The 15,636-nt window shown below is 44.1% G+C and overlaps 1 protein-coding gene across 2 annotated transcripts in view; it reads left to right on the top strand.

The window, feature by feature from the left end:
• FOCAD (focadhesin) overlaps window positions 1-15,636 on the top strand; it is a 272,768-nt gene that overhangs the window by 92,869 nt on the left and 164,263 nt on the right. For both annotated transcript variants that reach the window (XM_073666136.1, XM_073666149.1), the window contains exons 11-16: window positions 4,086-4,349; window positions 9,357-9,461; window positions 9,567-9,668; window positions 11,145-11,275; window positions 11,728-11,854; window positions 13,754-13,888. In XM_073666136.1, coding sequence (XP_073522237.1) covers window positions 4,086-4,349; window positions 9,357-9,461; window positions 9,567-9,668; window positions 11,145-11,275; window positions 11,728-11,854; window positions 13,754-13,888 — 864 coding nt within the window. The remainder of the gene's footprint in view (window positions 1-4,085; window positions 4,350-9,356; window positions 9,462-9,566; window positions 9,669-11,144; window positions 11,276-11,727; window positions 11,855-13,753; window positions 13,889-15,636) is intronic.

Here is a 15,636-nt window from a genome sequence, read left to right on the forward strand (position 1 = left end):
TCAGAGACATGCACCCGTGCTTGATTGGCAGACCGGAGAAGTCCTTCGCTGGGGACAGGACTGCCATAAGACTTGTTTAGTTCCCGTCCATCCTGTCCGTCCTTCTCCTACTCCAGCCAATCTACCTGGTCTTCCGGCTCCTTATTGGTCGTATGCGGACGTCTTTAATAAAAAGGAGGCAGAGACATTACCCCCTCATAGACCATACGACTGCCCAATCGACCTGATGCCCGGCACTACTCCTTCCCGTGGACGCATTTACCCTTTGTCCGCTGCTGAGACCCGATCCATGTCCGAATATATTGAGGAGAATCTGGCCCGGGGATTCATCCGGAAATCTACTTCCCCGGCGGGAGCAGGCTTCTTCTTCGTCAAAAAGAAGGACATCTCACTCCGTCCCTGTATAGACTATAGAGGCCTTAACCAGATCACGGTGAAGAATAAATACCCCCTTCCGCTCATTCCGGAATTATTTGACCGTCTGAGGGGGGCTAGAATCTTCACCAAGCTGGACCTTCGTGGGGCGTATAACCTGGTCCGTATCCGTCAGGGGGATGAATGGAAGACTGCATTCAACACCCGGGACGGCCACTATGAATACCTGGTAATGCCCTTCGGTCTCTAACGCTCCCGCCGTCTTTCAAGAGTTGGTCAATGACATCTTCCGGGACCTTCACTACTCCTGCGTAGTGGTGTACCTGGACGACATCTTGGTCTTCTCTCCGGATCTCCCCACACACCGGAGGAATTTTCGTCAGGTTCTGCTCAGGCTCAGGCAGAACCACCTCTACGCTAAATATGAGAAGTGCCTCTTTGAGCAGACCTCGCTTCCGTTTTTGGGCTACATAATTTCTCAGACCGGCCTACGAATGGATCCTGAGAAACTGTCTGCCATCGAGAAGTGGCCTCGACCAGAGGGGTTGAAGGCTATTCAGCGGTTCCTGGGCTTCGCCAACTACTACCGCCTCTTCATACCGCACTTCTCTTCCCGGACTGCCCCAATCTCTGCGCTCACCCGTAAGGGCACTAATCCCAGAGAATGGCCGCCCGAAGCAGAGGAAGCCTTTCTTTCCTTAAAACAGGCTTTCTCTTCCGCCCCGGTGCTGCATCGCCCGGACGGCAACAAGCAATTCTTCCTGGAAGTTGACGCCTCCTCCTCTGGAGCCGGAGCGGTACTTACCCAAAAATCGTCTTCCGGGAGAATGGTAACTTGCGGCTTCTTCTCCAAACTCTTCTCCTCTTCCGAGCGCAACTATTCTATAGGAGACCGAGAGTTATTGGCCATTAAGCTGGCATTGGAGGAGTGGCGTTACCTGCTCGAGGGGGCTCTTCACCCGGTAATAATTTACACGGACCACAAGAACTTGGCTTACCTCCAGAGTGCCCAGAGACTTAACCCGCGCCAAGCCCTCCAAATCCCCTTTTTTTGTAGTCTTCTCAGCATCCTCTGATCCCATTTCCCGTCTCCACCTCGATGGACAATCCGGCTGCGGAATCTCTCGTTAGCAAATTTTCCTCCATTTGGGAGAGTACCCGATCCGCACTCCTTCAGTCGTCCGAGCGGATCAAAAAACGCCTGGATCCTCCACAATTCCGTCCTGGAGATAAAGTCTGGCTCTCGTCCAAGTATGTCCGGCTCAAGATTCCTTCCTACAAGTTAGGGCCTCGGTTCATCGGCCCACTGGAAGTTATCAATCAAATCAACCCAGTGGCCTATAAATTGAAACTCCCGGCCAACTTGCGGATCCCTAACTCCTTCCATGTATCTCTCCTCAAACCCGTGGTACTTAACTCTTTTTCCAAGTCTACAGGTACACCTCCTGCTCCGGTTTCCGCTGAAAACGAGTTTGAGGTAGAGAACATTCTGGCCACCAAAAGGGTAAGAGGAAAAAACTTTTTTCTGGTAGATTGGAAGGGGTTTGGTCCTGAGGAGAGAACGTGGGAGCCCCGGGAGAACATCCATGCCCCTCTCATCCTTGATAAATTTCTGTCTGGCCTAAAAAAGGGGGGGCCTAAAGGGGGGGGTACTGTAGCGTCGGCGTCCCTGCCTCCTGCTAGGCAGGGACGCTGTTCCCCTCACCTCTCCGCTCCGTGCCCGGCGTCCTCCTCCCGCTCTGCTGGCAGCGCGCGCTGCTTCCCGACCACTGTGCTTAGGGCGCGCGCGCTCGCGCTCCCCCTCTCTTAAAGGGGTTGCGCGCGCCGTCCTAAGGAGTCCCCGGCCAATGGCCGGAGGACCTCCCCATATATAAGGCACCTCCTCCAAAATGGAGGTGCCCGAGCAATGTTGTTGCAAAGCCTTCACTCTGCTTCAGCCCTCAGGTCCCGTTACCAGTTACCTGCCAGATTCCTGCCTGTTACCTGCCAGTCACCTGCCAGATTCCTGCCTGTTACCTGCCAGTCACCTGCCATATTCCTGCCGGTTACCTGCCTGATATCCGCTTACCTGCTTGCAAGCCTGCGGTCCGACGGTCTGCCTTCCGACACCTGTCAGTCTGTCTATGGACCAGCCTGCCCGCTCACCTGGGAGCGCTCACCTGCTACCTGCCTGCTAGCCTACCTGGAGGCTCTGCCGTCACTTGCCGTGACCACCTGCCAGTCCAGAGACTCTTGCCCGCTCACCTGGGAGCGCTCACCTGCTACCTGCCTGCTAGCCTACCTGGAGGCTCTGCCGTCGCTTGCCGTGACCACCTGCCAGTCCAGAGACTCTTGCCCGCTCACCTGCTACCTGCCTGTTAGCCTACCTGGAGGCTCTGCCGTCACTTGCTGTGACCACCTGCCCGTCCAGAGACTCTTGCCCGCTCACCTGGGAGCGCTCACCTGCTACCTGCCTGCTAGCCTACCTGGAGGCTCTGCCGTCACTTGCCGTGACCACCTGCCAGTCCAGAGACTCTTGCCCGCTCACCTGCTACCTGCCTGTTAGCCTACCTGGAGGCTCTGCCGTCACTTGCTGTGACCACCTGCCCGTCCAGAGACTCTTGCCCGCTCACCTGGGAGCGTCCACCTGCTACCTGTCTGCTAGTCTACCCAGAGACTGTCCCTGTCACTTGCCGTGACTACCTGCCCGTCTTCCCTGGGAGCCACCCGCTTCCTCACAAGGACCGCCCCCTTGTAGAGTTACTCAGAGGTTCCGCCTCCCAGACCCATTACAGTTGGTTCTTCCAACAAGACAATGACCCAAAACATACAGCCAAGGCAACAAAGGAGTGGGTCAAAAAGAAGCACATTAAGGTCATGGAGTGGCCTAGCCAGTCTCCAGACCTTAATCCCATAGAAAATTTATGCAGGAAGTTGAAGCTCCGAGTTGCCAAGCGACTGCCTCAAAATCTGAATGATTTAGAGATGATCTGCAACGAGGAGTGGATCAAATTTCCTCCTGACATGTGCGCAATCCTCATCATCAACTACAAAAAACGTCTGACTGCTGTGCTTGCCAACAAGGGTTTTGCCATCAAGCATTAAGTGTTGTTTGCCTGAGGGATCAAATACTTATTTCTCACTGCAAAATGCAAATAAATGTATCTAATTTATACAACATGATTTTCTTGATTTTTTTGGATATTCCATCTCTCAATGTTAAAATTAACCTACCCTTAAAATTATAGACTGTTCATGTCTTTGTCAGTGGGCAAACTTACAAAAACAGCAAGGGATCAAATATTTATTTCCTTCACTGTATGGCTAATTTGGATGGTTATTCCATCAATAGGCTCATCAAAGATGCTTGGCTACAATGGCATAGATGTCTAGTTTGGAGGTTTATTCCATCAGTAGACTTCGAAGAAGTGACATGCACTTCCTTTTCTCCCATCAAGCTTTGTAGTGGCACTCCTCCAAAAGACTTCATGTGCTCATACGATTACTGTCAGCACTGACATATCAGCAGATGAGCTATTAAAATAATTTTCACATTTTTATTTACACATAGTGATAATTAAGAAAACCCACAAAAAAAATCAGTTTGGAGCAATGTGTCAAAACTTGTCTGCTGAAAATCCGTTGACAAATCCTTTAACGATAACAGAATGTGTATAAGAATTGTACAGGGGTGGCTATTCCTAATTGCCTTTCTTCATGTTTTTATCTAGGCCTGTGTGATACTGCCTCTTCCCGTGACTGCCTGGCACTGCACAGTGACGGTCACGCTGAACATCCTCAACATGCTGAAAGCTGATCATGGCACAGCGTCCTTCACCTGGCTGACATCTCTGTCTACAGTGCTTCCTTTCACTACCTCTGTTCCCACACACGTGTCCCTGCTGCTGGGATATCTACTCATCCATGAGACTGGACCCAATTTGAAAAAAGTCCTAAAAATCACCAGTGACGTTGCCAAAGCTGATCCTTCTCAGGTGCCCAAAGCATTTATTTCTTCAGTTATACTGCTTTTTTTTCCCTTTTTTGTTGTTACTGCAGTTTGTCTTTTTTGTTTTTTTTATCTGGGCAGAAAATGTGTAAAAATGTACATCTTACACCTTCATACACTGTGACATTTAAAGTGTCAGCTTGGTGGCAGTTGACAGATCGCACTTGCTTTTCTTTCTACAAGTCGCCTTTATCCCAAGACCGAATTCTGTCTGCAATTTCTACCCGATAATGTATTTGGAGGACAGATCTAAAGGTGACAACCATGGCCCTCGACCTGAAAAGTGTTCGATGTTGTTTTCCTTCCCTACACAACTATGGGGGAGACTGTAGCTCTATTAGGAGGGGTTTGATCTGGTGGTGGACTGATGTTTGAGACCTAAAATCCTTTAATGGCTCCCTTCCTACTGTACTGCAATAGTGAATACATTTATGAATGAATGCCCATTGCTCTCAGTGATGTGATAAACTGTAAAAACTGACAAAGTGATGATTGACAGGCTGCAGCCTTTGCATTAGTGCAGAACAGTGTGTTAATCATCACTGAGGGAGGCAGAGGGGCTCTTTTCTTATGAGTACAATGGATCTACATAACTAGGATCATCATGCCTATTAGCTGAATGGCCCAAAGTATATGTTTTTTTACTCTTTGGGCTGCCCCTCTAATATGCTGCCCTTACATAAGACAGCATATTCAGGTGACAGTTACACCAGAATCTACAGAGAAACTGATTCTTTATTATATATAATAAATGAATAGTACACATGAAAATAAGTTACTTTGTAATGTACAGTATCTTATTCGGGAAATCTGGTTTTTTTTCCCACCAGGACTGATAATTCATTTTCAAAATTCTCATTTCACAGATAAAATCTGTATTCAGTGAAAACAGACTTTCCCATTACAGAGATGGCAGTTGGTGCTCATAAAGTTCTATGGCGAAGGGAGGAGCTAGAGGCAGACACAGACATTCTGCTGCAAGTTCTTCTGAAACCAGTGTTACACTTTACAGGGGTTTTCCGTTGTAATTTTTAAAATGGCAAAAAAATATGGATCTTTATTAACCAGCCAACAAAGCGACCAGTTTTTCTACCGTTTCTTGGGCCCCCAAAACCACCATTGCAAGCCCAGCCTATTCACATGCAGTATTTTACATTCCTCTGAATCTTAGTGCTGGCCTCACATGCCACCCACTACACCCTTCCAGTGCCATCTTGTGACTTGGGAGCGCTTCTATCCACTACACTCACCTAGAACAACCAGCTGATGACTTGTTACATGCCAATCTCAGCACTGGCCACAATTCTAGGGCACAGTACAGGAAGTGCTCAGGGCAGGATGGCATGTGAACCTTTCCCATAGCAAACAAATAAGGCTATTTTGCTTTATTGTGTAAAGTAGAACTATGAATAAACTGTGGAGAGAAATGATTTTAATTCTATAACACTTGATCTTGGACCCTTTAAGTTCTTGAATGAATGTATGAATACTTAATTTCACTTATCTACCCCAATTAAATTGATATTTAATTGACTGTTCAGACAGAAAGCTACGTTCAGAATTCCGCTAGACATGCCTTACCACAGAGAAGTGCATTGTGGGATTGTGGCCATTACACACTTGTAACCGTGCCGTTAGGTCATATACCAGGCAGCGCTATCTAGCTAATCCGCTATGTATTGCAAATGAAAACTCTACGATACTGAGACATAGTGCCACAAGGTAGAACTTTACATTAAGCTTTTCCAATCACTGCTTGCTGGGAGTTAATAAACTGTAGGTAAAAATGAAAGGGGATTTACCCCTATAATGGTATCAGGCGCCTAATAACATTTTTATGATCCTTTTATTACATATAAGCATTGCTGCAGTATGTGTAAAAATAATGTTTATAATAATGTGAATAATACTATTCACTTTTATATCTTATTTCCTCATGGTACCAAACCACAGGGATGAGCTACGGCGCTCTCGGACTAGTCAAAATGAAACTTTGTTTTTAGACACTGTGCAGCAACAAATATGTATAATAAAGGGGTCAATAGAAGCCTGATGAAGCACATTCTACTAAATTATAGGGGTTAATCCTCTTGCTAGGTTACCTATAGAATCTTATATTTTGCGGTTTGTCACCTTATCGAGTTTAGTTTGCATTTACAAAAAGAATGCTTAAAATGAGATATGAGGAACGCCCATACTCAGTTGTACTCAGGAACCCTTTTCCCTTTATAACTTTGATCTTATATCTCGGCCACCCGTTCAGCCCTGCAGAATGCCAGTCCCTCCATGGTGAGGGGGTGTGATGATGTATGATGTGTCAGTATCCACGGGGGTGAGAACAGCCTTTCTACACACATTGAAGGAAGCAATGGACAGTGGAAAATGACATGCAATAAAAAGGCAGCGGCGAGAATGTGAGGATAAAGCACAATATTAATTAGACAGATGACCTAGCTGCTGAATATTTAGGAACGAGATGGGATGTAAAATGCCCCCAGTTGCTTAGCAACGTGCCTCACCAGCTCCTGAGCGGTCCACTTATGTCTGAAGCTAATGAGTCGTCCTGTGCACTTATCCAGCTGTTGGATAATTTGGGGCTTGCAGCTGTCTGCAGTTTACCCTTTCTCTGCCCTGCACTCCTGCTTGTCAGATCGTCACATTTCCGTCAGGATTCTCATATTTCTGTCCTATATTTTCCAATAGTCCTGTAAATGTACAGCTCCATGCATGGAGTAGCATCAGTTTCTCATTTAATGGGGTTGACCACCTCTCGGGACCTTCTTTTTACTAAAATGTAAGTATTTAAGGCTAAAAATCATTCTTTCCACTGGGCTTCATTACAAATTTTGCACCGTTTTTTTTTATAGGCCCTTTGTTTCCCTGCACATTCTACTTTAATGTGGTCATAAATCAACTGAGAAGAGCTGGGGAAAAGACGGATATGAGTTACAAACTCCCGTATCACTGTTATAGCGGACTGACTGACAGATAACCAGTTAACTCATTCCGCAGCCAGCAAGAGACCGTGTAACAGAGTCTACAGAAGGCAAATGTGAAAAATTGTAATAAAACCTAATTATAAAAAATGCTTGCATATAAGGAAGAAATAAATTGTCCGTAAAGGTGGACAACCCATTTAAAATGGACTTTGTACATCTAAAAACACATTTGTCCAAAATGATTTGCATTAATTTTCTTCTACTTTACATATGTAAATGCCCTCAATTAGGTAACAGATATAGGAGTCCCGCAGATGCCTTCTGTGTTGTTGGTTTAACAGAAAATTGCTTCTCTAGAAAAGGTAAATCTCTCTACTTAGGTGCTGATTTTCAGGTCAGGTTTGCATATTGTTTTTTTCCTAGCCCTTGCATAAACCTTTTATAAAAAGCGTCTGAGTAGAAGACAACTTAAAGGGGTATTCCCATCTCAAATATTTTTGGTGCCTCCATTTAGCTGTTTTTGAACTCCCATACAAGGCCACATCTCATCTCCACCCCTGTGCGTCAGACAGCTCATTGCGGGACCCTTGTTCTCGGAGCACCTATCACAGAATTGTGTCATAGCTTAAACATATGTCATAAATGTTCAAGATGTAATTATCCCTTTCTATGGGTTTTATGTAGGAAGAACAACATTTATGGGCCATTCTTTAGGACCCATCTCCGAATATGATTGAGGCCATTCTTGGCAAACCTTCCTCTGGACAACTCCCATCTAATAATGTTATAGCGTACCGTTGTACTATGATTAGTGGGATCAGATCTCTGCAAGGGATGAATGTATGTAGGTTCTAGCACAGCGGGAGTCCAGGATTATTGCTGTGCAAGATGAAAGACTTTAAAAGAGCAGCAGCCTTCAACAAGCCTTCAACAATCATTGCAGCTTGTCCCAGTAGTCGGACTTAAGGCCCCGTCACACGAAGCGACGCTACAGCGATCCCGACAACGATATGACCTGTCACGGATCCTTGCTGCGTCGCTATATGGTCGCTGGTGAGCTGTCAAACAGTCAGATCTTCCCAACGACACAGCAACGATGCGGCGACCCGTAATGATCTGTATAACGATGCACGCCTATGTGTTTCTGTGTATGAGTCGTTAACAAGGTCGTTGGTAAGGTGTCAAATACTGATGCATGCTACCCAGCGGGACCTCAACAATCAAAGAAATGTCCAGACCATTCCGACACGACCAGCGATCTCACAGCAGGGGCCTGGTCGCTGCTAAGTGTCAAACATAGCGAGATCGCTGCTGAGGTCGCTGTTACGTCACAAAACTTGTGACTCCGCAGCGATCTCGCTAGCGATCTCGCTTAGTGTGATGGGGGCTTAACACTGATCAATAAGTGATGGAGTATAATAGCAATATAGCATAACGGAGTAAACTAGGAAAACCACTCTGTCGGGGTTATCCCCTTTTAATAAGTGGACCCCAAATATTTTACAATACCTAAAACAACTTAAGGAGCAGGTACTCGCCCTCACCGGGGTCCAGCACAAGTTCCCTGCCGCTGCTTGGGTCTTGGTGTTTTGGCTACATTGGTTGCGGCACTTCATCAACGCACATCATCTGTACACTGAGCTCAGTGTCTGGGAGGAGGTAGATGGCACGAGCCGCTGATATCCATGATTAGCTACAGCGGTATCGACGTTACATCATAACTGCAGCCAAAATGCCAACATCAGAGCATCGTCTGGGAGCCGGCACTGGACCTGGGGAAGGTGAGTACCTGCTCTGCTTATTGTTTCACGTACTTTAAAGCATTTGGAGACCATTTTCTTGAAAGTGGAAAACTCTTTTAAGATCAACCAAGGATTTGAGTTTTTCTTATGCCGTTTATCAGAGTATGTATGTTAAATGTTGTTGGATAATTTGTGTAATAATGCCACTATAAAATAAAATATATATTTGTGTGTAAATCAAGTGAACTAGGAATACCTTCATGTAAAATAACTTAGACATCTATATACTAGCAACTAAAATTTGTATTTTAGGTCCCTTACTTGGTCCCAGTTTTGATGTTCAGGCTTGGCCGCACCCAGGATCCTGAATTGTCCCTGGAAATTCTGTATACATTGCCTGCCATGGGTACACATAAGGTGATGCTTTCCTTCCTGTTTGCTTCACTTGTGAAGAAGGCATAATGTAAGTGATGGTTAAGCAGGAACTGTTACTGATAATTCTCCCCTTCTCTTAAATCAAAGGTGTGCGTTCCACAGATCTTGCGTGCGTTGCAGATGATTGGCAGTACGTCACAGCTTCAGCCCATCACTCTGCGTTTGATGACATCCTTATGGGAAAAACAGGTAGAGATGTATTCTGATATTCACCAACAAAGCATGGAGAGATGTTCTTTATACTATGAATTCACCTGAGAATTGGGGAGGGGGTATATTTGGAGTATATCAACCCCTACTTGCCGCTTATTTTCATTTTCTCCTACTCCTCCACCCCCCATCCTTGCAAGAGTCATAATTTTTTGTCCTGACAGCATAGCCATATGAGGGCTTGTTTTTTTACAGGACAAGTTGTAGTTCTGAATTATACCATTTCTATAACCAAACAATGTACTGAGAAGCTGGAAAAAAAAATTGAAAGTGAAACGAAATGATAAAAAAAATAATAAAAAAAAAAATTCTGACGTTATTTTTGGGTTTTGTTTTTACGGTATTTATTGTACAGTGAAAAAATGATCTGGCAGCATGATTTTCCATGTCAGTATGATTATGGAGATGCCAAACTTGTATAGTTTTTCTTTTCCCTTCATTTAAGTGGTTAAATTTTTTTTGTAAAAGACAAAATTTGGTTTGTTTTGTGTCAGTCTCTGAGACCTGTAACATTTTTTATTTTTCCATTGATGGAGCTGTGTGAGGGACTGTTTTTGGCCTAGTTCACGGACGATTTTAATGATACCATTTTGATGTAGATATGCAGTTTTTTAGTCATTTTTATTGCATTTTTTAAAGGCGGTCCAGCGATCGATTATCTGCAATTCTGAGGTTTCAAGTTTTTTCTCTACATTGTTTGCTTTATAGATTAATGATTTTTAGACTATGATAGATATGACTTGTTTCACTCTATTTTTTAGTCCCCTAAGGGGGGGGGGTACTTGAATCTGCAATTGTCTGATCTCACTATACAGTGAAAATTACATTCTCCTTCTCAGCTCTGGCACAGGCTGGGTTTCCCATGGGTGAAAAGATGGCAGCAATCTGGGCCTTCAGGAGGCAACCCTATGGGACCCTGTGATGATGCCATGGGGAGGGTCGGCAACTAGTCCATGTAAATGCCCCTGTCGGAGATTGACAGCTGCATTTAAATGGTTGAAAGCCGCAATCTGATCTGTCTCCGGTTGCTGCTGTTACAGGAGGTTGTATAACTCAGTTTGATCAATGCTCCCACACCAGGTGGAGGATGTACTAATACATCCTATGTTGGGAAGGGGATAATAAGTTGTTTTTAACACATTTACAAATTATTTTTGGGCACACCCTAGTGGTAACTTCAGACATCTAGAATTTTATAATTTTCAGGATTTCAGACCCCATTAAATCAAATATTATTGGCTTATTCTTATGATGGACTGTAAATGGTGAAATCCAGTTTCATAGGATTTAGCACTCTTTACCATATACATGGAGTTCCTAGCACTATAAGAACTTAATCTTGCTAATCAATGACATGCCTTTAGAAATGGTCATTAACTAACCAGCACAGAGTTTTTTATGCTTCTTTTCAGCCATCTCCTCAGGAACCTTACACTTTACTGTTCTGTGTTGCAGGATAGAGTTTATCCAGAACTCCAGAAACTGATTGCCAAGGCGGATTCCCAAAGCCTATCTATTGGGAAGGAGACCCGGTGGGAAAAAAGTGTCGCTAAAGCGGCAACTATCCGAGACATCTGCAAGCAAAGGTAACTCTTATTTATCTTCAGATACTGTTTGGGATGAGCTATTCATTCTTCCTTTTATTGTTGTAAATACAGATATTCATTTTCCTATGAATATTGGATTACGGTAAGTTTGCCTTTGCCAAGACTGTGAAGCCTTTGTAGACCATAAAGAGAAGCAAGCAGCCTGTGTTCAAACATCCAACAGCTGGCTTGAATTTGCTCCTAATTCTGTAATATATGGCTGTTATCGGACCTGCTTCTTGATGAGTGGGAGCAGTCAGATAATAGTATAGGTAAATTGAGCACCCACAGGTTCCCCACAGTTTATGAGCAGATGCAAGGTGCTTTATGACCGATTTAAGCCTATTTGCAGTTCCCATATTTCTGTAGATCGCTCTAAGGTGAACATATACTATGATGTACATATACATCCTTTCTTCTAAACCTTTCTGTGTTTTACGCTTTTATCTTAGACCATATCAGCATGGGGCAGACATGCTGGCTGCTATTACTCAAGTGTTGGATGACTATACCAAACCGGACCAGGCTACTCCCGCAGCCTTGGTATTACAGGGTCTTCATGCTTTATGTCAGGCTGAGGTGAGACCATTACACTTGACGTGCTGACGGCAAACTTTAAATTTTACCTTTTCAGTGATCATATCATTTCTGTATGGAAGGAACAAAAAGTGTGCATTATTAAAGATTGGGTGTGTTCTATGCCATTTACTTTTGTGTTTTTATTTTTTATATTTTTTTATTTAACCTGCATTGAAGATTTAGTAGAAGTTTAAGTTTATTAGCACTTCTCTTCACCTTGCTCGCTGCTTTGCTATATAGTTACATATTGTTTATAGAGGTGATAGACCCTTTTTCACATTATTGTTTTGGATGAAGAGGAGTTATTTTTTATTACCTACTGCAAAGCGTTCTTGAAGTGTATGGCTACATTTTTATATCCATGGAAAGTGGACCGTTTTCTCTCATGTCATCCATTTTGCCTCCCTGTTGCATCCTATTTTTTCACTGAAGCAGAGCGACTGATTGAACTTTTATTTATCTATTGACTTATAACTCTGACTCTACATCAATCCTACAAAAAGTAAACTTTTACCTGATGTCCATTGAAATCCGTGAGTGGCTTTGAACAAATACGGAGGGTCTAATTCATTAAGACTGGCATTGAACACTCCAGTCTTAATGAAGGACTCACTGAGTTCGATGTGCCGAATTCATTAAGAGGCGCAAGCTACTTAATGAATTTGACTCATCTTTTCAGTGGTGTGTGCCTCCATGCGTCTTGCCTAAAATGCTACAGCAGTCAGAGATTGGCGTAACATTTCTGGAGTAAAACAGGGACTTACATAGAAATCATGGGGCCCCATAGCAGAAGTCCCAATTGACCCCCCCCCCCACACACACAGAAAAAAAGAAAATATTAATATTCGGTGGGACCAAGAAAAGCTTATCTCATAACCTTGCAGCCCTTACAAAGTAAGTTTCCTTTTATTGAATCCCCTTAGCCTTCCCACTCATTAGGATACACAGCTTTTATGGTCCCTGTAAAGTATGATGCCAACAAAAGTACCCCACAAACACAGTATGATACCCCCACAGTGAATTGCTACACAGCACCCTCCAGATGTATAGTTTGATGACCCTACTTTACTTCCTACCCAGCGAAGTATGATACCTCCACAATAACCTCAACACAGTATGATGGCCCCGACACAGCCCTCCATACAGTATAATGGCCCTTACACTCCTCCACACAGTGATGGCCCCAACACACCCCACTGCATTGCATAATGGCCCACACACCGTATATTGCATCCCACTAGCACTTCAAACAGTATAAGGGCCCCCACATAGCCTTCCAAATAGTATAATGGCCCTCACACAGCCCTCCACACAATATAATGGCCCACACACAGCCCCCCAAACAGTATAACGGCACCCATTTATTCGCAAAAAAATAAACAAGAATACTCACATCTCCTTGTTTCCTTGCTGCTCTGGTCTCCTCAGCGTGTGGTCGGCAGCTCTGCACTGCTCGGCAGTAATTATGTCATCGCGCCCACTCCCCTGAGACATCATAGCTGAGATGCAGGGGAGAATGGTGGAGGATGGAGTGTACGGCTCCCTTTTCCATCATTGCTTTCAACTGTAAAGTGTAATGCCAGGCAGGGGTGGTCCAGAGCAGGCGGTTGCTCACGGGCCCCATAGCAGCTGCGTGATCTGCCGCTATTAGCGGTATGCCACTGGCTATGCCCCTTCCTAACCCAGCTTTTCCCCAGCTCTGCCCATTTTGGAGGAGCTGCTTCAAACTGGTGTGAAAATGCAAAAATCGCTAAATTTTTGCTCAGCTTTGAAATAATTTGTGTTAGGGATTTAGTTGGGGGTTACAATGTTTAGCTATATACATTAGTTGCAAGGAAGCTCTGACAGTGATTATAAGTCTTTTATCTCAAAAAGTATTTTTTATTTGTATTTTTTTAGGTGGTGGATATTCGGTCTACCTGGAAGGCTCTGTCTCCTAAACTGGAGTCTGACAAGCGTCCCCTCGTGCTGAAGGTGTTACATGAATTTTTCTCCTTGGTTCCTGCTCTAGTTGTCAAGACTGAAGACTATGAGGTATGTAAATCTCCTACATTTCTCCCACATATTACCTATTGAGCTTGCAATGAACTGTTAATTTTAAGTTTTCTAGAAGCCTGTTTGTGCAGATGGAAGATCACCACTGTGCGCAGCAGGGCTCAGGCCGTGTCAGTGAACATGCGCTCGCATGCAGATTAAGTTCAGACCGTGAAAAGTTAGCACTTTCAATCAGAAGCAGGGGAAGACCCTCAGAATGCAAAATGAAGGGTGAAGGGGCATGTATGTGCCTTGCCACGCCAAGGGTGCACTGAATCCTCATTTGCAAGTAAATTAAAAGTATTGTTGTCAGGCACTGTAACACTAACAGGTGCAGTGCTAGTATGATATTTATGGGGGACATGTCCCCTATATCATGGTATAGATACTTAATATTGATTTTGGGGGTGATAGACTTTTTTTACCATCTAACCACAATATGTCATTAAATCGTTTTAATAAGTGCAAAGCTGGCAATGCTCATGAAATAGCTGTCGGGCAACTATTGGTTTGGCAGGCTATCTCTCCCTATTCCTTCATACAGAGGAACGCTCAGTTTGGCCCAGAGTTCATATACTTTGAACAGAATAAGAAAAGAAAGCAGACACCTCAGGCTGTATCCTGGCACACCTGAAAAGAAAAGAATTGTCTGTTGAAATTCCAACTGCCCAATCCTTCAATCCCCAACATCATCTTTTTGGGGGAGCATTGGGCGGCTCCAAATAAACATAAGACAGAAGGCTGATCCTGCTGAAATCGGTGGGTTTGGTCAACTTGTATCTAGTGTGCATTGGGGCCTCTAGTAATGACTTTATTTTAAAAGGGCCACTTTGAGCCTGATTCATCAAAGCCCCAAAGAAAACTGGCGTAAAAGCGTTGAAATTGGAATTGCCCGTTGTGCAAAAATGTTGCTATTTATGAAGTTTTCACACTAGTTTGAATCCTCTTTATCAAAATAAGCGGCGCTGGGGAGTGACTATGCCTCTTGCTAAATTATTAAAAAGTGGCATCATTTTGTTCTGGAACGGTGCACGCTACAGAGGAGATGTGCTGAATTCATTAAGTGACATGCACCTCTTAAAGATGAACCGTCATTTTTATTTCATAAATCAATAGTTGTGTTTGTTTCATAAATCAGTACTACACATGAAAATAAGCAACTTTGTAATATATCTTATCAGAGAAATCTGATTCTTTCTCTACCAGGACTGATCATTCATTATCAAAATTCTCAATTCACTGGTGCTCTAATGACTTTTAAGATTGCCACATCCTATAGGTGGCAATATCGACTCTCTACCGAGCCTTGTCACATGACTTAGGATAAAAGCCAAAATCCGAAGTCATGTGATAAGGCTCATTAGAGAGTCGATATTGACTTTTAGGATTGCTACTTCCTGTAGGTGACACTAGAGTTCTAGTCCTCTTCCCCTCTGAAGAGAAAATTTACATATTTCCCAGAGGAGCATTGTGGCTTAAAAGTCTCCTCACCTTGGCATCTCAGGCTTGACATGTCACTCTCTGCAAGGAGAAACGTTACCCCCTGGATCTCAATTCACTGGTAACATCTGTGTCTTCGAGAAGACAGATTTTCTCATTAATATGAGAGATGACAGTTGCTACTCACAATATGTTATGTATATGAGTGTAGGAAGGGCAGAGGAGGTAGGCAGAGGTCCTCCCTCCTCACACCTACATAAAATCTTATCAGCAGCAACTGTCATCTCCTGTTTTCACCTTCCTGACCA

The sequence above is a fragment of the Phyllobates terribilis genome, unplaced genomic scaffold (assembly GCF_046119375.1).
Source record: "Phyllobates terribilis strain yellow unplaced genomic scaffold, ASM4611937v1 Scaffold_1__5_contigs__length_1240528914, whole genome shotgun sequence".
NCBI classification, from domain to species: domain Eukaryota; kingdom Metazoa; phylum Chordata; class Amphibia; order Anura; family Dendrobatidae; genus Phyllobates; species Phyllobates terribilis.